Source organism: Neoarius graeffei, chromosome 25, assembly GCF_027579695.1.
Source record: "Neoarius graeffei isolate fNeoGra1 chromosome 25, fNeoGra1.pri, whole genome shotgun sequence".
Lineage (NCBI taxonomy): Eukaryota > Metazoa > Chordata > Actinopteri > Siluriformes > Ariidae > Neoarius > Neoarius graeffei.
Genome location: NC_083593.1, coordinates 44,691,471 through 44,712,421, shown reverse-complemented (window position 1 = coordinate 44,712,421; position 20,951 = coordinate 44,691,471). Strand labels below are relative to the sequence as shown.

General features: G+C 41.4%; 1 protein-coding gene across 4 annotated transcripts in view; it reads left to right on the top strand.

The window, feature by feature from the left end:
* Positions 1-20,951, top strand: part of galt (galactose-1-phosphate uridylyltransferase) — a 324,066-nt gene that overhangs the window by 143,594 nt on the left and 159,521 nt on the right. For all 4 annotated transcript variants that reach the window (XM_060908973.1, XM_060908974.1, XM_060908975.1 and 1 more), the window contains one exon: positions 15,541-15,673. In XM_060908973.1, coding sequence (XP_060764956.1) covers positions 15,541-15,673 — 133 coding nt within the window. The remainder of the gene's footprint in view (positions 1-15,540; positions 15,674-20,951) is intronic.

Here is a 20,951-nt window from a genome sequence, read left to right as displayed (position 1 = left end):
GGATGTTGATCTGTTAGCCTGATTAAATAAAACAGTTTCTATAACTGATTTATAACTTAAACCATCCTGTATTACAAGATTATAAGATTGTTCTGGAAATTTCCAGTAATTTGACACCTTCGGTCTCATTAGTCTGCTGCCCACATTAATCAGATTATTGTGTGAGTTACGCCGCCGCCACAAAAACCACATCTCCAGGTCTCGCCTCATCTCCATGCTTTACTTGCAAACTTGAAGAGTGCGCTTTTATTTTGTTTACGTATTACGTAGACGTGCTTATTACGTGTCAATTTGCGCATGCGGGACACTTTTGGGTCGTTTTCCGTTCATATTGGAGATCGCATACAAGTCTCATATAATTGGTAATGTGAACGGCCTAACAAAAAAATCGGATTTCACAACAAATCGGATATGGGTCGTTTCAGGTTGCAGTCTGAACGTAGTGTCAGTGTGGTTAAAGACATCACTGTTTAGAAAAAAAACCCCAAACCAGCTGCTCTGGTTACGACTTCTCTCAAACGTACGGTATTTCTGAATGGTATCGGAGCGCCGTCGAGCATGCCTGTAATCATTTCAAAGCGTCTCACTTGACCAAAGACAAGCCACATATTGGGTTTGAACGTTCCTTAGGTAATGCGTCTGAAATCCTTAATAACTCTAACCTTAATCACTTATTCATCAAACCTCTCATCTCGACTCGAGCTTGGAGTGAAGAGTACAGCCACGAATGATGGAAGTGTGTTTTGAGGCAAAGTAATGACTCTTCCTAATGGCACATTAAGGCCTGCGTTTGGAAGGACAAGGGAAACATAAAACAGAGCTGCATAATTGCGAGCCGCAAGCGCCTGCAAGTTACAACAGACTCCCCCCTTTGAAAAGTTCGGTCTCCTTGGCAACTGCTATTGTGCCTACTTGAGAAATTGTTAAATAATGCGCTTGTAAACTGTGTTTAATTGCAGATTTAATAACCCGCGGTTGTGTAGTCGTACTGTCATGTAACGAAGCTGTGCCTTTTAAAACTTTAATCACTTTCCACATGTGATTCCCACTGATGCGAGCTCATTGTGCGATGCTTCTTCCCTGTCAGCAGGCCCACATGCTCTCACCACGACATCGCCGCCGAAAGAGACAGCACATCTTTCCAGAACATTCTCAGACCTTGAGGGAATCTGGATGTAATTTATTTGGAGCAGGGGTTCTCTTTTTGAGAACGTTTTGCAGCCTGAGGCTCTTTGAACCGCAAAATAATCTCCACAGACCCCCCTCGGTAAAGATTAATTGATGAACAAAATCCAACTATTCAAATATCAGGCTAATTATTTAAATCTGTGTACGATGCAATACAATACACAGCGTCGGCTTCTTTTTTTGGAGCCATAAAGCTTTTTATTCCTGAACTTTCCACTAACATTGTTTGTTTTGTTTTTTTCAGTTGTTGAGGTATGAACTAAGGATAAAACGTTTTTTGGTACTGATACTGAAATGAGTAACCTATTTGGTATTAAGAAATCAGGGCGATATTTAGCTCGGTTTGTGTTGGTTGCGGCCACGTCCTGCCAACAATTAATTCCTCGTGCTCAGTTTTATGTTTTATATATTAAGGATTTGAAACAGTATCTTGAACAGAAGTCATTTTCCTTTGACCTCTTTTATTAACCCTCATCCTACCATGCTATTTTACACCTTAATCTTACCATGTGGGGTCCGTTTGGACCCCAATACTTTTCTTTAAAATTAAAGCTTACAGTATAAAGACAAAATCACCAGATAAGTTTTGTTCAGAACATCTTGTATTAATAACAGCAATACACTAAAGGGCCCAAGACATAAAGAACACACTTAACCTTCATCCTACCAGCCAATTTTACATACACAAACTACCAGGCAGGGTCTGTATGGACCCCAGGAGGAAATACCTTGAAATCAATGCAGTAAGAACCAATTCAATGCAGCAAACAGACATAACTTTATTGAAGAACAAAATCCACTATGGCTGAATATCAATGATGTATTATAATTGCAATAACATTGCAATAATATTGCAATAACTAGCATACAGTACATGTAGCAAATTATAGCGCCACAAAAAAAATTGGCATTATATACATCATTTTTGCAGCTCATGCAGCTGTAAAACATTCTGGATTACAACTTAGGTCTTTTCTTACAGAATTTAAAACAAAAAAGTAATTGTAAAATAATTTAGGGCTTTTGTTTTGCAGCCTGTGCTTATTGCAGCAGTGGGGTCCACACGGACCCCAAGAAGGAATGCCTTGATAGTTTCATTATGGAACATAAAAGAAATAAAAGAAGTTAACTTTCAGTGTGCTATTCAATTATAAAATGAAAGACAGATAAACTTTACTCTGGGGTCCGATTGGACCCCAGTAACAAATTAATTATACCTTCACAATGCAAAAAGCTGATCTTCCGGTGCTTTAGTGTTTTAATTAAGACATAAATTCTGACAAATTCATAAAACGGTGAGGCAGTATGTCACATATTTTTAAAATGGCAAACAAACATATAGGTGCGGGGTCCAGATGGACCGCACTTGGTAGGATGAAGGTTAAAGGTCCCATGGCATGAAATTTTCACTTTCTGAGGTTTTTTAACGTTAAAATGAGTTCCTCTGACCTTCTTAAGTCACCCCAGTGGCTAGAAATTTCATAATGTGTAAACCAAACTATGCCCAACATTTGAGAATGGCGCATCAAAACGGCGCGTTGATAAGCTCTTCCCTTTACTACGTCAGCAAGGGAGATGATCCCCACACCCCCCCCTCTGGATTCCCACCCACTGTATGGATTGCCCCGCCCAGCTCAAAAGTTGCCACCAAACATGGAAGTTGCGCTGTACATGGATGTGACAACACAGAAAGGAGTCTGTTTTTACTGCCGACGGGAGAGCCCCTGAAGACGCAGTGGCTTAATTTTATTTACTTCAATAATACGCCGTCGAGTCTACCTAAGACGGTGTATGTTTGTCGGAAGCATTTTCCTGATGAATGTTTCCACAACTTGGGACAGTACAGGGCAGGTTTTGCACATCAACTGTCACTGAAGCCTGGGTCCGTACCAAGCATCCCTGCCGCATCAGCCACAAACACCGAACAAGTAAGTGTATAACTGTTACGTCGTTTTGCCGTGTTTTAAAATCGGTGCCACGTTAGCCTTGCAATGGCTACATTAGCTGTGCAGCTAACTGCTTCCTGCAGTTAGCCAGGTACTCTGCACTACAAAACCAAAAAGCATGCAGCATGCTCTGTTATAATAGCCAATCAAAACAGTTTTTACAAAGACACCCACATTCTTTTTTTTAAGTCACTCGTTCATTTTATTTGTTTGTTTGTTCAGTAAAAACCCAAACATTTGTTGAATTTATTTTATTTCCTCGCGTCGCACCTTAATGACGTCAGCGCGCGGTATTTTTCCCTTCGCAGTTTGTTCCTTCTCTCTCGCCATAGTAAGACACCCACATCTGCTTGTTCTGACCCACTGGAGGTAGCGTCACAGTGCTGTTAGCCAATCAAAGGTAACACGTTTACATGTCACGAATATTAATGATAAGACCCGCCCCCACCCTCTACCCTTCCCCGCCTCCTGCTTCTCATTAGCAAAACGACGCACTGGGAAAAGCACTGAAATGGGGCTTTCTCCCCGGAGGCTATATCTACGTGCCGAGGGTTCATTTCAAGAAAGGCTGCGGATATAACATCCGGAAACCTCCACGAGCCCGTTTAAAGCATCAACAAACCACCATGCCATGGGACCTTTAAAAAGACGCTTCCACCCACGGAACTGTCGCTCACTCGATGTTTTTTGTTTTTCGCACCATTCTGTGTAAACTCTAGAGACTGTTGTGTGTGAAAACCCCAGGAGATCAGCAGTTTCTGAAACACTCAAACCAGAAATACTCATCTGGCTCAAACCAACACCCATGCCACAGTAAAAGCCACACTTTGAGATCGCAATGTTTCCCAGTTTGAAGTGAACATTAAAAGCTGTACAGCCTTTCAGATTTTTCAAGTTGAGGTCATGAAAAGAATTTTCCCGACACCCAGTTATTTTTGTTTAGTGGACCGAAAACTACTGAATTCTACGGAAGCCGAGAGAGGCCCTTCATATAATCCTTTTTTTATTCACCTTGTTATCCCGAAATAACGACATAATTAATTCAGGATCTCGAGAAGAAAACACAACTAATTCGAGATCTCGAGAAAACAAAACCGTTATTTCGAGATTTCGAGAAAACAAAACAATTATTTCATGATCTCGAGTAAACAGCTGAGAAATGGTTCATTCAGGTGCGCCAAGAGACTTGTGATATGCTGACTTTGGGGCTATTTCTCATTCTGTATAGACGCAACTTTGGTCATTAGAATGTCTGGAATAATCGATCACCTAATAAGGCAATATTTTGATCAGGGGTTGACACAAGGAGAGATTGCATTAAGTCTTTTAATCAGGGCTTTGAACCAGAATTTTTTTCCTATTGGTTCGTTCCGAACAGAAACGGAATTTTAACGTTTCCGGTTTTGGGTTCCACCATTAAATAGACGTTCCCGAACCGGTTAGAACAAAAAAATTTTGTTCCCGGAACGGTTAATTACGTTCCCTGTCAGCTGTTTAACAAATGGCTATAAAATTATGTCTCTGTCTCATCCAGCTTAAGCCAAATGTAGGCTAATTCTATTACAACCTTCATTAAATAAGACAAGAATTAATTCAAAACAATTATTATTTCAAATGTTGGCGATTTGGATTCTCAGTATGTCTTCCCATCTACACAAACAGAAAAAGTGCCAAAAATGAAAGATAATTCGTTTAGTGTGTTACCAAAGGCTAGTCAGGCCCTATAGAGGGCTACCGCATGACGTTACCGCGCCGCGAGATTTTGTTAGGCGCCATATTGGAAGACCAAGTACACATCTATGCAAGTACACACATACATACATAAAACAAACTACACCTGAAATGTAGCCAGGGCCGGTTCTGCCCTAATCTGGACCCGGGTGCAACATCACGCAACCCCCCCCCCCAAAAAAAAAACACCAGTCTAAATCAGGACAACCATCACATAACTATAACTATAAACATTTTATATCAACTATTTTAACTAAATGGGCTATAATAAATAAGCCTGCAGGCAGCCACGGCGGGCTGCCTCAGAAAAGTAACCATTTGCCCTACCTTAAAACTCGTTTTGCATTTTCTGCCTCCTTTTTTGTATTTTCGACCCTCCGTTTATTTTCTTTCCTTTTCTGAAAACCCAATTTGTGTCCAGACATTTTGTTCTGCTACCAACGAACTAACTCGTCAGGTCTCGTCTCTCGAGCCCGCGATGATTCCCGTGGGAAGGGCAACAACTGATACATTTTTACAAACAGCCAATAGGGAGGTTGCAACGTTCAGGCTCTTCTTTGCTCAGACACTCAGTAATGCAATTACTCACTTTATCACATGGAGACGTGATAGCAGTCCACCTTCCCGCTCTCTCCATTCAGTCAGCGAACATCACACAGGAAGTGAACCCCAGCGGGTCATAGAAACTTGCGCAGGAGAAGAATGGCTTTTTTATTTGTAGGCTACGGAAACTTTGAGGAACGAAATAAAAACCGGTATTAACCAGTTACCATTATTTTTAATAAGCGTTTCTGTTCCGGAACATAAAAAATAATAAAGTTTCTGGTTTCGTTTCTGTTCCATGTGAAATAGAAAAAGTTCCCGGTTTTCGTTTTCGTTCCTTGAACCGGTTCAAAGCCCTGCTTTTAATAAGGGACAATTTTAAAATTAGTCCGCGGCACCTCCGCAGAAGACTGGCCCCCTCTCTCTCAAGGCATCGTAAAAAGCCATTTCTGCTCTGTTACATGTCCGCCAATTTCTAAGTCTTTGTTGTCTGACCCACAGGGGGCGCAGCTCTGCTAGAAATCTCAGCTGTTTTCTCGAGATCATGAAATAATTGTTTTGTTTTTTCAAAATCACGGAATAATTGTCTTGTTTTCTCGAGATCTCGAATTAGTTGCGTTGTTTTCTCGACATCCTGAATTAATTATGTTGTTATCTCGGAATAACGGTTTTGTTTTCTCGAGATCTCGAATTAGTTGTGTTGTTTTCTCGACATCCTGAATTAATTGTCGTTATCTCGGGATAACAAGGTGAATAAAAAAAGATTATATGACGGGCCTCTCGCAGCTTCCGTAGAATTCGAATCGTAGACTTCCAATTTTATTAGTTTTTTAAAAAATAGAACATATTAATGAATTTAGGGCCACGTGGCGCTAAATTCTCCGCTATTTTTTCCTGCTTCACCATGACGCAAAACAAGCTACTACGTCATGCATCACATAGTGGTGGGCTTTCCCCGTTCGCGCAAGGCATTGTGGGATACAAATTTGAAACAGGAGAGAAAAATGGAGGACGCGAGCGTGCGAATGAAACGTGAAAGACCGACTACAGTAACGGAAAGAAAGCGAGAAGAAAAGATGTTATGTTATATATGAAGGAAAAGAAACGCAGGACCAAACTAATAAATATCGGCGCTCAGTGAGCACCTCGGTGTGATCAGCTGTTCGTTTAGCGACAGAATGATGGAACTGTCAGTGCACGCTCAAAGGTAAACCTGCGCATGCGCACACACACGGACTTCCTCTGTCTGCTTGACTGTGTGAAGCGAGCGATTTCGTGCACATTATTTGCTTTAATCACCTCAAATTAAATAACTTCCCAGCCACAGAAAGACCTGTTTTTTTTTTTAGGTATTACAGAAATAAACATATATCCCAATGACCAAATTTCAGACGGAAATAAATTTCACCGATTTTATGAAATCGAAAGGCCGTCTACTTTTAACTGAAGCTCTTGATTTGTATCTGCGTGATTTGATGCATTGTGCTCCTGTCAAGGGATCGGCTGATTAGAGAACTGCATCAAACGGCAGGTGTATGTATGGGTGTACCTAATAAAGCGGCCGGTGAGTGTATAATCCGTTTGTAAAACTGCCCTTAAGATGGTCCTGAGGTTCATTATAAAATAATTATAAAACGATTTCGGTTCTAAAATCGGATTGTCTGAGCCGCGTTCGAAGCCGCTGTAAAATCCTCGATGTACACACGTCTCAATGTACGTAATCACGTCACAATTATTGAATTAATGCACCAGATACCAATAAAACCAGTATACTTATGCAACTGTTCTGTCTTTAATGGAATGCCCTAATCTGAACAGTTGTCTCTTATGTTGCTTAGCAACCGGAGCTTACCTATTGTTGCGTAAGAATTGTTAATTGCGAATATTATTATTAAATTATTTATCGAAAACTTTTTTTTTGAATATATAAAAGTGATACTCTTGACTGTTCATGAATTAAATAATCATACTTTTTTTTTTTTTTGTATGTGTGGAAACATTCACAAATCAAGTTAGTTCCTGTTCTCACTTATGTTATAGCAGCTATAAACTCTTCTCTCTACAGCTTGTTAACGAGAAACCAGAAAGCCCTTTGCTCTGAAGACTTTTCTATGACGGACAATTTACAGCTTGTTACAAAGCGCTGAAACTGGAGACTCCTTACAGAAAACATTCAAACAATTACGCACAAAAAAAGGTTACATGGAACATCTCATCTCATTATCTGTAGCCGCTTTATCCTTCTACAGGGTCGCAGGCAAGCTGGAGCCTATCCCAGCTGACTACGGGCGAAAGGCGGGGTACACCCTGGACAAGTCGCCAGGTCATCACAGGGCTGACACATAGACACAGACAACCATTCACACTCACACCTACGCTCAATTTAGAGTCACCAGTTAACCTAACCTGCATGTCTTTGGACTGTGGGGGAAACCGGAGCACCCGGAAGAAACCCACGTGGACACGGGGAGAACATGCAAACTCCACACAGAAAGGCCCTCGCCGGCCACGGGGCTCGAACCCAGGACCTTCTTGCTGTGAGGCGACAGCGCTAACCACTACACCACCGTGCCGCCTCATGGAACATCTACCATACAAGTACCTGTGTGAGCTGTTGCTATAGAAACATTGTATTAGAACCAGTTCATTAATGATAAACCTTGAAGCCAGAAAATGAATCGTTATCATCTGACCAATCAGAAGAAGGCGACGACTTTATTTTCTCACATGCTTCTCACATCTGGAGCAGTGAACACACGCATGCGCGCGTACAAGTGAGCACACACACATGTACCCAGAGCAGTGGGCGGCTATGCTACAATAGCTGACTTGAGTGTGTAAAGCATTATCAGTGAGCATGATCAGTAAAAATGAGCAAAGTGTACATTCTGGTAAATATGCATATCATAGTGCTCAGTGCTCGCTGAAGTGAAGTGATGTTGTGAAGATGCGTCACTGCTTCATGCTCGTGTGTGTAAAATTCATGGCACTCATTTGTGAATGAAGTCTGATCAGCCATTCTCACACTATCTAGCTATTAAAGGCGTGTTTAACAGATAAAATCCAGAGCGGAACCGTCAGGGCCTTCTAGTCCTTCAGAGACGGCCCAAACACATCAGTATTTCAAATGTTATATTTAATTTCCTTCATTCTTTTATCATTTCATGATAATTCTCTTCTAATTCTAATTTGGCCTCATTTACTATCAAATTTGCTTCAGAAATGAAAGGGTTACTGTCCTGAAAACATTAAAATCGAGTTATCCAGTGAGATTTATTTTTGTTTGTTGTCTCTAGGCTGAAAAGAGTTTAGAGCTGGCTCACTCATTGGTTCGGACTTCATTGCCGGGACAGACGGCCATGGCGGTGTATGTTTATGTCGGAAGTGACAGATGAATTGACCAATCAGATTTTGATTTATAGTGAGAGGGACCAAAAATTTATCGCGCTCAGCCTTCTCAAAGGCCAACGCGAGCTTCACTGCGACTCGGCGCCGTCAGCGCAGCAGTGAAGTCAATTTCCAGCCGGTGTAGCGTTCATCAGTAGTGTTAGCGAATGCTAATAAAGCGGTCAAGCCAGTGCCATCGAGAGCAAGTAGCACAGGCTAACGACCGAGAAACTAACATTTCTGTCTCCAGATTCTTCTTCTACGCTGCACGCTCGCTCCAGTATTTTTCACTCAGACTGAAGTATTCATTTCGCTCTGTAATTGACTTAGTTACGTTTAAAATCAACATTGACAACTGCACACAACGGAGCGACCCGACATCTTGCTGCTAATCCCTTGGAAAATCCTTTGCCCTGTTGCTTTTTTGGTGTGTCTGGCTAAGTTTTGGCTGAGCTCAAGTCCCAGCTCTAATAATCACGGCTCACCACGTACTTTATTAAATTCCATAAAGATGTTTTATTATACAAGGTTCCATGTATTATAGGAAGATGCTGTACTTCTTCCTCCCACAGAGTGAAATGAAACATGTCCACGTTGCTGTCTACTTGCTTATTAATTTGACATTGGACACTAGGCTTACATCAGATAGTAAGTATCACATGGTATCAGAAGACTTTTCTCACGAGTATGAGTAAATGAATAAAATATTGGACCTGTTCCTGAACTCAGTATTGATATCGACGCATTCCTTACTTTGTACTAAACCTATCTGGTTGAAGTGAGCAGTTAATTGTGATAACGCTGAAAAGAGTGGGTTGTGAAGTCCACTACTGTACTGGACCCCGGGGGTTCTTGGACCCTACTTCGGGAATCACTGATTTACGGTATTGGATATACAACACTTGAGCAAGGATGTGTCTGTCATCATCTTCTTGTCTAAACTTGTGCTGATGCTTAAACTATGATGCAAATGGCGAAAGTTTATGCGACGTTATCGCTGGCAGTGAATGCATAAACAGTAAAGCTGGATATAAATAAATATCACCGTATCAGCAGATTGCTTTCAGCTTGTTGTCTTGGGGTTAGTGTTGAAAGTAAAATAAGTTTCTCAAGGATGTACGCTGTAAACACAGCCAAGTTCGAACCACGAAGGCGCATTGCGACATAGAAAATGGGGTATTACGAGGTACTCCTCCATTGTTTAGAGATTCATTACGTCGTCTAAACACATATAGATTGTGTTGAAAGTTGTTGAGGGCTGTTTTGAACAGTGCATGGCACAAGAGTCTTGGCCTAGTGTCATGTTCTACTTCTGTTTAGTCAAAAGCGAGCTCAGAAACTTTCCAGCGAAATTGCATCATGTGTTTCTGTGGAAAGGATAGTTTAAACTAAAATATAAATTGAAGCAAAAATGTGTGCCTACAGCCAAAGAAATAAAGAATAAAAAGCACTCAAAGCAAACATCTAAAGGTAAACAGCACATTGTGGAAAACACATTCCATTACTGCCTTTGTATAATCCAAGCTGAACTAACTTTTGTCCTCTATTTGGTCTCGAGCTGGAGTGTCTCTCTCTCTCTCTCTGTCTCTGCAGTCAGTGTGTGTGAAGATCATTGTTAGCCAAGGTTCTAATCATTTCCCATCACTCACTAATGCACCGAGCTGTATTTTGTCAATCCTCTCCTCCACAGGATCTGGCTCACTGTAGCAGCCACCCGTCAACTTCATCTATCGTGTAATCCATCATCAGCTGTCATGTTCCAAACCTGCCTCCCCAATCCTGTCCTCGGAGACACATGTTGCATCAAGTCAGGCCATTTCCATCCCACGACGGCTCTTTTAAAGGAGAACCGAAGGAACATTTTTTATCAACAACATTCTATTTCTCTCATTTTATTAAATATCGGAATGCATTTCTGATCGCTATTTTGTCACTGCTATGACAAGTTATGAGTGTTTGAAATGCGCTCTGTAATACATCAGTCCGTACGTCAAAGCAACGGCCGTAAACGAGATTCGTTGAGACCTGTGCGAGACTTCGTAGGACGGAAGTAAAACGTACAGCAGACATCAAAGTCACCAACATCTGCCAACGTTATCAAAAGATGCGAGCACCCTCTTTCGAATGCTGATGTAATCAAGCCGGAAGTTTTGGTTGTTTTGGTAGCAGTCGGGAAAGTTTGAAAAAAGTCGGCAGTAATCGTCATTTAAACTCGTTTTTGTGCAATATTTCGTTTGGAAAACAGTTTTCAAAATGGCAGCACTGACACCTGGCTGACACTTCACATTTCGAAGTCTCGTGAAGATCGTGCGGATAAGCGACGCCTGCCGTGGACCGAACGAACTAAATTCAACATGGCTAAAAACCGAATAGGCCGATAAGTATAATATTTAATTGCAATTAGTTGCCAATACGCGTCATGATATAAGGTTACTAAAACCGAAAACGAAATTGAATAACACGTTAATTAAGAAATAAAGCAAGTTTAAAAATGACTTCAGTTCTCCTTTATTGGGGGTTAAATCTGAGTGGTCGCATGCTTCAAGGAACTGGTCTGGTTGGAAATATGTATTCCGAGTTGGGATTTTTTTTTTTTTTTAATAATTACTGTGGAATCATATACATAAGAAAAGAGCATCAGAGACATTCCAACTGGCTGGGGGACTGAACTTTCAGACATGTTTATCATCGTGACCTTTGAGAGAAATGGATTTGCCTTTTTAATTAACAATTATTCGCCAAAGGCGACGTGAATATCGGTGAATAATAACCGAGCCGAAGTCAACATTATTATTCACTGAGCCTGAGGCGGGTAACTGTTTTGGTATAAATACACAGGTGATTATTTAAAAAAAAATTATTAAAAAATCATTTATTTCAATCTTCAAAAACGGTATGCAAAGGTAATAACAGTACGGCTCAACCTTGTGTCACTTATCTATGCCGACTCGCATAAAATACCTTGCTTCAAAATCGATAAAATAAATCCCAATCCCACCTTACCGTTGAATAGTTTTAGACCAAACTTCGTAGCATCTTTAGTGCTTTTAGGGACAACATTTTCTTTCATAATTTGTAGGTCTTCCTCACTTACAGTGACAAAGCAATTGGCCGCCATTTTTCCGAGTCACTCAAGGTGATTATTGAGAAATAGTCCGAATCTCTTGACCAATCAGCACACACGATTTTCTATAATCATCTCCATATTTATACTGAAATACAGTCAAAGTGTAACTAATAACAAGTGACTACAGATAGAAAACAGATTCAATGAATGTTGTGTACCCTAAAGATGTTCACCAGCAGATACCAAAAGGAAAAAAAAAACCAGTAGTGAAATGGACATCTACCACCTGTTAAAATGTCGACAATGCTCCGAGAACAAACAAGACTCGGCAATGTGAGCACTTCTCTCCTCTTCTTTTGGTTTTTGGGCTGATATCCAGTTCACTGTATTAGCACCCTCTATGACAGTTTGCCAAAAACTTTTTTGAGATTATAAATATGGAGCAGCTTTCCTCATCGTGGTCTAAAATTCTTTAATACGCAACGTGACCAAAAGTTTGCAGACATCTGACCATAAAAGCCATAAAATAATGATATATTTAAAAGCGATTTTCTTTTCACTTTGATAGATTTTAAAAAAAGCTAGCACTTTATCTTGAGATCCATTTTAAAAAAAAGATTGGCTTTCTGCCTTTCCGTATGATATACAATAATATCGATAGATATTTAGGCAATGCCTAAAAGCAGTTCCCGATGAGTGTATGAGCAAAATATTTGCGGGGCGCAGACTCAACCTGAATAGTGTCATGACTGCCTGGCTCAAGGCCGCCACAACATAAGGGAGGGGGGGCACACTGATGTATATCAAACGCAAAAATAGATTTATTAAAGAACTATATACAGAAGTCAGTAAATGTAAAACAAAGCAAAACTGTAATGTATGTCAGCATAATGGAATGTAGTGCAAAAAAGTAAATACCAATAAGTGGGGAGCGCAGCCAGCGCTGCAGCAAGCGTGATGTCGAGCAAGCAAGCCCCCTCACGGACTGGACGGTCCAGGTTTTATCCGGCTCCTAATTACGCCACCAATTAGTCACGTCATCAGAGCCCCAGAGCTCCCCCTGCTGGCTGAAAAACAAACACAAAACAGAAACCAAAACACTGGTGCCCCTTTTCCACCAAAGCAGTTCCAGGGCTGGTTCGGGGCCAGTGCTTAGTTTGGAACCGGGTTTTCTGTTTCCACTGACAAAGAACTGGCTCTGGGGCCAGAAAAAACGGTTCCAGGCTAGCACCAGCTCTCTGCTAGTCTGGTTAACACCAGACCATATCACAAGTGAAATATGGTCTGGAATCCGCCTATTGACTTTCTCGTAGGGGAGGTGTGGTTTACGATTGTCAACGGCCGTTTATTGGACGTTGCGAATGTCTATCATTTGGCGTATACGTAGCCCATGGCCAATCATGGCAGTTGTACCCAGTGACGTAGTTAGAGCGACGAAGAGGCGAAGAAGAGAAGGAAAGAGAAGGCAAAACAAAAATAGGAAAACAATGGCACCGAATGATTACTGCCATTTGTGCAAGACAAATATGAGAGAAGCTGGTTTGGTTAGTTTGGTTCGTATCGCTCGCCGCCATGTTAAATGTGATCTGTAAACAGTCCCAAATAAACTACAAGCTTCCGTTTGTCGAGTAGTACGCGTCACCGTCTTTCCACCCCTCCCCACTCTCTGATTGGCTCCCTAACTCAGGCGAGCCTTTAGACCATAGTTTCCATGCTGTCTTTTCAGATCGGAACGATTGTGCAAAGCAGCATGGGATTTCCCAGGCTAACTCTCTGCTGGGCCAGAGGAAAGAACCGCTTACGTCAGCGGGGGGGGGGGGGGGGGGGGAGTTGTTAAGACCAACAACAATAACAAGACCGCGAAAGATTGCCATTTTTAAGCGACGAGAAGCAGCAGCTGTACAAACGCGAAGTCATCCATTATTATTATTGTTGTTGCTGCTGCTGCTGCTTCTTCCGTGTTGTTTTTGCTTCGATATTTGCGCCAAAGTGTATGCAAACGTAGCGACGTAACTGACGTATACAGCGACGTAATGACGTGGCTTCCCTTAGCACCGCGAGCTATGGAAAAGCAAACTGGTTCTCAGCTGGCTCGCAAGTTGAACGAGTTGTGAACCAGCACCAGCACTGGCCCCGAACCAGCCCTGGAACTGATTTGGTGGAAAAGGGGTATGGGAGACCAAGAGGGCCAGTAACGAACCCAACACAGAAAAGCTGCAGCATCACAATAGGATAATAAAAATAATAAGAATATAGCATATGAACCATTGAATTGTGTAGTGTTGTGTATTTCGCGTCAATAAATCACTGCATTGTCTTGCAACAGTGATAAAGGAAAGGGAAAAAGGGACAGTGACGGGAAAAAAAAGCGTAGTAGGATAAAAACCTTTGGGAATAATACCGACTGGAAAACATCCTCCTCGACCGAATGCAGCGTCTGAGCTCTGAGGATTCGAGCTGCGATCTTGATATGTCAAGTAATGAGATGTGCATCACAGTTATGATACATATTTATTCCTTTCTTTGACACCGCATGCCATGCTCCAGAAACACCACCACGACAGTTATTATAGTGCGACTCTGCTGGGTGCCTGGTGGACAGCAGTGAACCAGCGCTTTCACTTTACGTCATAGTTAACGTAGAATATTTTCGGACATAACTAATCGATATCGATTTCTGGTAGTTTTAGACGAAGGAAAGATGCTCATAATTGCTATTGAACTGTATAATAGCTATGTTTCGATGAGTATGAAGAATAAGAAATTGTTCAGGTAAAAAAGCATCCAGTGCAAAGATACGTTGCCTGCTATGGGAAAAAAAAAAAGCGTCACCTAAAACCTTTGGTAAAAATACCGACTGGAAAACATCCTCCTCGACCGAATGCAGCGTCTGAGCTCTGAGGATTCGAGCTGCGATCTTGATATGTCAAACGGTTGTCTGGTTACAACTATCAATTGTCCAAGAAGCTAGTGGACTAATAAACCTATTTTAACGAGTTTTATATGAAACACCTTGTGAATATTTTAAGTAAAACCCGTTAGTAAATAATTCCATGTTATTTTTTTACAAAGGAAATAAAAAATAAGCGCCGGATAAAAGCCCATCTATCTTATGTAAATAAAGAGACAAATTTTGTTGCCAAGTGTTTATGAGATGCGTTACTTTGCACTTACGATCGGGTTCCCTGTGGTGGTACATGTTCATCGTCCATCGCAAAAGCCATCAAAAACCAGGTCGACGCATTACCATATTCTCTTAAGTATGACGCTTCGCTCTGCATGCTTTCCAAAAAAAAAAAGCTTTAGTTTGCTGTCAGGGTAAAACTGTTGTCTGCTGTACTCTACATGTCCTTGCCGTTTTAATGAACATAAAATGATTTAAGAAACCATTCCATCGTGTTCGTTCATTATTTTTTAGGGCCTTGCTGGCTCACAAGACAAGGGCATAAAAACACTTAGCCGTGCCGTTCTAATAAATGACGCAGAAAAAAAAAATCAATTACTGATGTCCGTAAAGATTATGTATGCCTCTGTGTGAGAGATTAATGATGTCACTTCTATACGAATGCTTCAATGAAATGTTACTGAAGCCTGGGCAGCCTATGCCTTATGAATAAACTATGCATTTGTCACTTTGATACACTGCCCATTGTGTGTGTGTGTGTGTGTGTTGTGCAGGAGCGTGTGGTGGTGCAGAATGAGCACTGGATTGTTGTGGTGCCGTATTGGGCCACGTGGCCTTTCCAGACTCTGCTGCTGCCACGCCGACATGTTCTGCGTCTTCCTGATCTTACTTCTGAGGAGAGAGACAGTGAGTTCCCGCCATCATTCATTCAGTTATTCATTAAAAGAAAAAAAAAAACTCTGGTAATAAAAGTTTAATGGTTTTATATGCAGTGGGGTTCAAAAGTCTGAGACATCACTGAAAATGCGGGATTTTTTTTTTCTGGGTATAATCGGAAATAATTAGAAGGTTTTAGTATTTTGAAATGAAGAAAGTAAATGTTCAATATCTGGAATATTTCATCGTCAAGATTCTGCACCTTTTTCTAAGTCCTTGTTTACGAAATGTAAGCACATTTGTGATATTGTCCATGTTAACTGCTTTGCAATAAAGCTCAGATTTTCCTCATGTCTAATCTGTTCTGTTGAAGCATATGGAATCAATTTTGTGCCAAAATGTTCATACAATACTTTTGAAATATCAAACAAAAACGACAAATCAAAATACAAAAAAACAAAAAAAGTAAATTTTTTTTAGACTGCCAAACAAATTATTCGTGTAATCGTGCAAAATATCAGTCTATTACTCTTCAGAAACCTTTTATTTTTGTTCCGCGTCTTTCTCAGTTTTGTTTGACGTAATTTATTTTGGTTGCGATTCCAGCTTTCTCGTTTGCGCTCCCTGACTTTTTGCTTGCAGTTTGGCACAAACTTGACATGTGGGTGGGCTGTACAGGAATGCATTCCCATTGGCTAACTTGTGTTTGACTGACAGCTACGCTCAGCCATTCCCTACTCGGATTCTGGCGGACTGTTTGACGAGTGACCGATCCATTGACGGTACACAAGGATCGAGTGGACTTCAGTGGCGACTAGTGTAAATTCAATATCATAGTCGCCACTGAAGTCCACTCGATCCTTGTGTACCGTCAATGGATCGGTCACTCGTCAAACAGTCCGCCAGAATCCGAGTAGGGAATGGCTGAGCGTAGCTGTCAGTCAAACACAAGTTAGCCAATGGGAATGCATTCCTGGACAGCCCACCCACACGTGAAGTTTGTGCCAAAACTGCAAGCAAAAAGTCAGGGAGCGCAAACAAGAAAGCTGGAATCGCAACCAAAATAAATTACGTCAAACAAAACTGAGAAAGACGCGGAACAAAAATAAAAGGTTTCTGAAGAGTAATAGACTGATATTTTGCACGATTACACGAATAATTTGTTTGCCAGTCTAAAAAAAATTACTTTTTTGTGTGCTTTTGTATTTTGATTTGTCGTTTTTGTTTGATATTTCAAAAGTATTGTATGAACATTTTGGCACAAAATTGATTCCATAGAAGCATGTGTTCAGACGTGGATTTGATCTAAAATGGATCGTAAGTTTTGGCATAAACTTGTGGAATCAATGCCAACTCGAATCATTACTCAGTGTCGCTGAAACAAAAAAGGGACGAACCAAATACTAAGTAACTCTGAAATTCATGTAAACGTTTCCAAATTCTACCTTATACTCAAGTTGTAGTTGAGGATATGAATGGAAAATTAGAAAAGAATTCAAAATCGAAGTATTGTCACTAGTGTTCTCAGACTTTTGAACTCCACTATATTGTTGGTCAAATTATATAATTTTTAATGATCCGTGATTGGAAAAGTCAACGCTCCAAAGTGTTTGCCCAGTACAATATGTTGGTTTCTTTGAAAGAATGAATAACATTATCGTAATGATGAGCTAATCACAAATGTTAGCAACACTGTCAGAACATAAAGTACATTATTGTCCCTTTAGGGGTACAGTGGCTTGTCACTGAGTCAGGACCCTCTAAGGTACTTATTTGTACCCTTTATTATAGTGATTGGGAACACATACGGTATGTACCTTTTTGGCCCTAAAAGGTACACACAGTTATCTTGAGGTCTAATAATGAGCCCTAGGGGGTATATTAGTGTAGACTGTACCTTTGGGGACAGAAATGGACTCCTACTCTATCCCTATTTCCGACAGTGTAGTGTAATCTAAAGTACCACCAAACTTAAAAAAAAAATGTTTAAATGGTTACCCTTTCATATACAGTGGTGCTTGAAAGTTTGTGAACCCTTTAGAATTCTCTATATTTCTGCATAAATATGACCTAAAATATCATCAGATTTTCACGCAAGTCCTAAAAGTAGATAAAGAGAACCCAGTTAAACAAATGAGACAAAAATATTATACTTGGTCATTTATTTATTGAGGAAAATGATCCAATATTACATATCTGTGAGTGGCAAAAGTATGTGAACCTAGGATTAGCAGTTAATTTGAAGGCGAAATTAGATTCAGGTGTTTTCAATCAATGGGATGATAATTAGGTGTGAGTGGGCACCCTGTTTTATTTAAAGAACAGGGATCTATCAAAGTCTGATCTCCACAACACATGTTTGTGGAAGTGCATCATGACACGAACAAAGGAGATTTCTGAGGACCTCAGAAAAAGCATTGTTGATGCTCATCAGGCTGGAAAAGGTTACAAAACCATCTCTAAAGAGTTTGGACTCCACCAATCCAAATGGAGGAAATTCAAGACCATTGTCACCCTCCCTAGGAGTGGTCGACCAACACAGATCACTCCAAGAGCAAGGCGTGTAATAGTCGGCGAGGTCACAAAGGACCCCAGGGTAACTTCTAAGCAACTGAAGGCCTCTCTCACATTGGCTAATGTTAATGTTCATGAGTCCACCATCAGGATAACACTGAACAACAAAGGTGTGCGTGGCAGGGTTACAAGGAGAAAGCCACTGCTCTCCAAAAAGAACATTGCTGCTCGTCTGCAGTTTGCTAAAGGTCACGTGGACAAGCCAGAAGGCGATTGGAAAAATTTTTTGTGGATGGATGAGACCAAAATAGAACTTTTTGGTTTAAATGAGAAGCGTTATGTTTGGAGAAAGGAAAACACTGCATTCCAACATAAGAACCTTATCCCATCTGTGAAACATGATGGTGGTAGTATCACGGTTTGGGCCTGTTTTACTGCTTCTGAGCCAGAGGGCTTGCAATCATTGATGGAACAATGAATTCTGAATTATACCAGCGAATTCTAAAGGAAAATGTCAGGGCATCTGTCCATGAACTGAATCTCAAGAGAAGGTGGGTCATGCAGCAAGACAACAACCCTTAGCACACAAGTTGTTCTACTAAAGAATGGTTAAAGGGAGAATAAAGCTAATGTTTTGGAATGGCCAAGTCAAAGTCCTGACCTTAATCCAATCGAAATGTTGTGGAAGGACCTGAAGCGAGCAGTTCATGTGAGGAAACCCACCAACATCCCAGAGTTGAAGCTGTTCTGTACGTAGGAGTGGGCTAAAATTCCTCCAAGCCGGTGTGCAGGACTGATCAACAGTTACTGGAAACGTTTAGCTGCAGTTATTGCTGCACAAGGGGGTCACACCAGATACTGAAAGCAAAGGTTCACATACTTTTGCCACTCACACATATGTAATATTGGATCATTTTTCTCAATAAATAAATGACCAAGTATAATATTTTTGTCTCATTTGTTTAACTGGGTTCTCTTTATCTACTTTTAGGACTTGTGTGCAAATCTGATGATGTTTTAGGTCATATTTATGCAGAAATATAGAAAATTCTAAAGGGTTCACAAACTTTCAAGCACCACTGTATTCTATAATATTGATACTTATTCTTCTTCCAGCGGCAAGGTGGTGTCATGGTTAGCACTGTTGCCTCACAGCAAGAAGGTTCTACCGTAGGTTTGAGCCCAGCAGCCAATGGGATCCTTTCTGTGTGGAGTTTGCATGTTCTCCCCGTGTCTGCATGGGTTTCCTCCACAGTTCAAAGACATGAGGTTAGGTTAACATGGGGTGATCTTGGGCTGAAGTACCCTTGAGCAAGGCACCTAACTCCCAACTGCTCCCCGGGCGCCGTAGTACAGCTGCCCACTGCTCTGGGTGCTTGAGTGTGCGTGTGACAAATAAAGGCTTCTTCTTCTTCTGATCCCATTAGGGGTCGCTACAGCAGATCATCCAATCCCCAATTATGATCTGCATAGGGTTTGTTTGTTAATTTATTTTTTAATTATTTATGTTTCCACCGGATGTCCTTCTTGACACAACCCTCCCCAATCTATCCAGGCTTGGGACTGGCACCAAGTATGCACTGGCTTGTGTAACCCCAGTGGCTGGGTATTTTATCTAACCTACATGTCTTTGGACTGTGGGGGGAAAACGGAGCACCCAGACGAAACCCACGCAGACACGGGAAGAACATTCAAACTCCACGCAGAAAAGCCCCCCCATCGGCCGTGAGGTCCGAACCCGGAATCTTCTTGCTGCGAGGCGACAATGCTAACCACTGCACCACCGTATATTTATACCGTTACTATTATGTTCTTTTTCAGGAAGTCAGTAAGATCCAGCTCGATATTGTTCCAGAGAAACGTTTGTGGCTAAAAACTGTTCCAAAGCACTGACACAGGAGAATCTTTCCATAAATGCTAAATAAACATAGTTTTCCAGAAAACTTTACCATATTAAAGCATGTTTCCTTAATTTGTTCATTAGTTTTAGATTATGTAGCTTGCCTAACATACAAGTCACTGTGAATGAGGTGTTCTCATCTCATCTCTAGCCGCTTTATCCTGTTCTACAGGGTCGCAGGCAAGCTGGAGCCTATCCCAGCTGACTACGGGCGAAAGGCGGGGTACACCCTGGACAAGTCGCCAGGTCATCACAGGGCTGACACATAGACACAGACAACCATTCACACTCACATTCACACCTACGGTCAATTTAGAGTCACCAGTTAACCTAACCTGCATGTCTTTGGACTGTGGGGGAAACCGGAGCACCCGGAGGAAACCCACGCGGACACGGGGAGAACATGCACACTCCGCACAGAAAGGCCCTCGCCAGCCACAGGGCTCGAACCCGGACCTTCTTGCTGTGAGGCGACAGTGCTAACCACTACACCACCGTGCCGCCCCTGAATGAGGTGTTTTTGAAATGAAATGAACTAGAAATGGTCATTTCGATAGAATCAGATACTTCAAGGACTCAGCTGTTAAAGCTTCTGATACCAAAGCACTGAAAGAAAAGTTCATTTTCCTCTAAATGAACTCGCTGACCTTTCTTTACTCCAAACCCTTTCATCTAAACCCCAGAAAGACTTTGTGCTTGCGAGTGCTCGAGTTTGTGCACGACCTGTCCCGTCTGTCTCTTTTCGTTCCACTTGTGCATATCTGTCTTCTCCCTGTCTGCACATCGCTCGGTGCTATTCGCCACCATCATCCTTCACACGCACTCGCTCTTCCTCAGGTGTCATTAACACAAGCCTGTCAGTGCACAAACAGCTCCTGGGAGACGTGAGAAGAG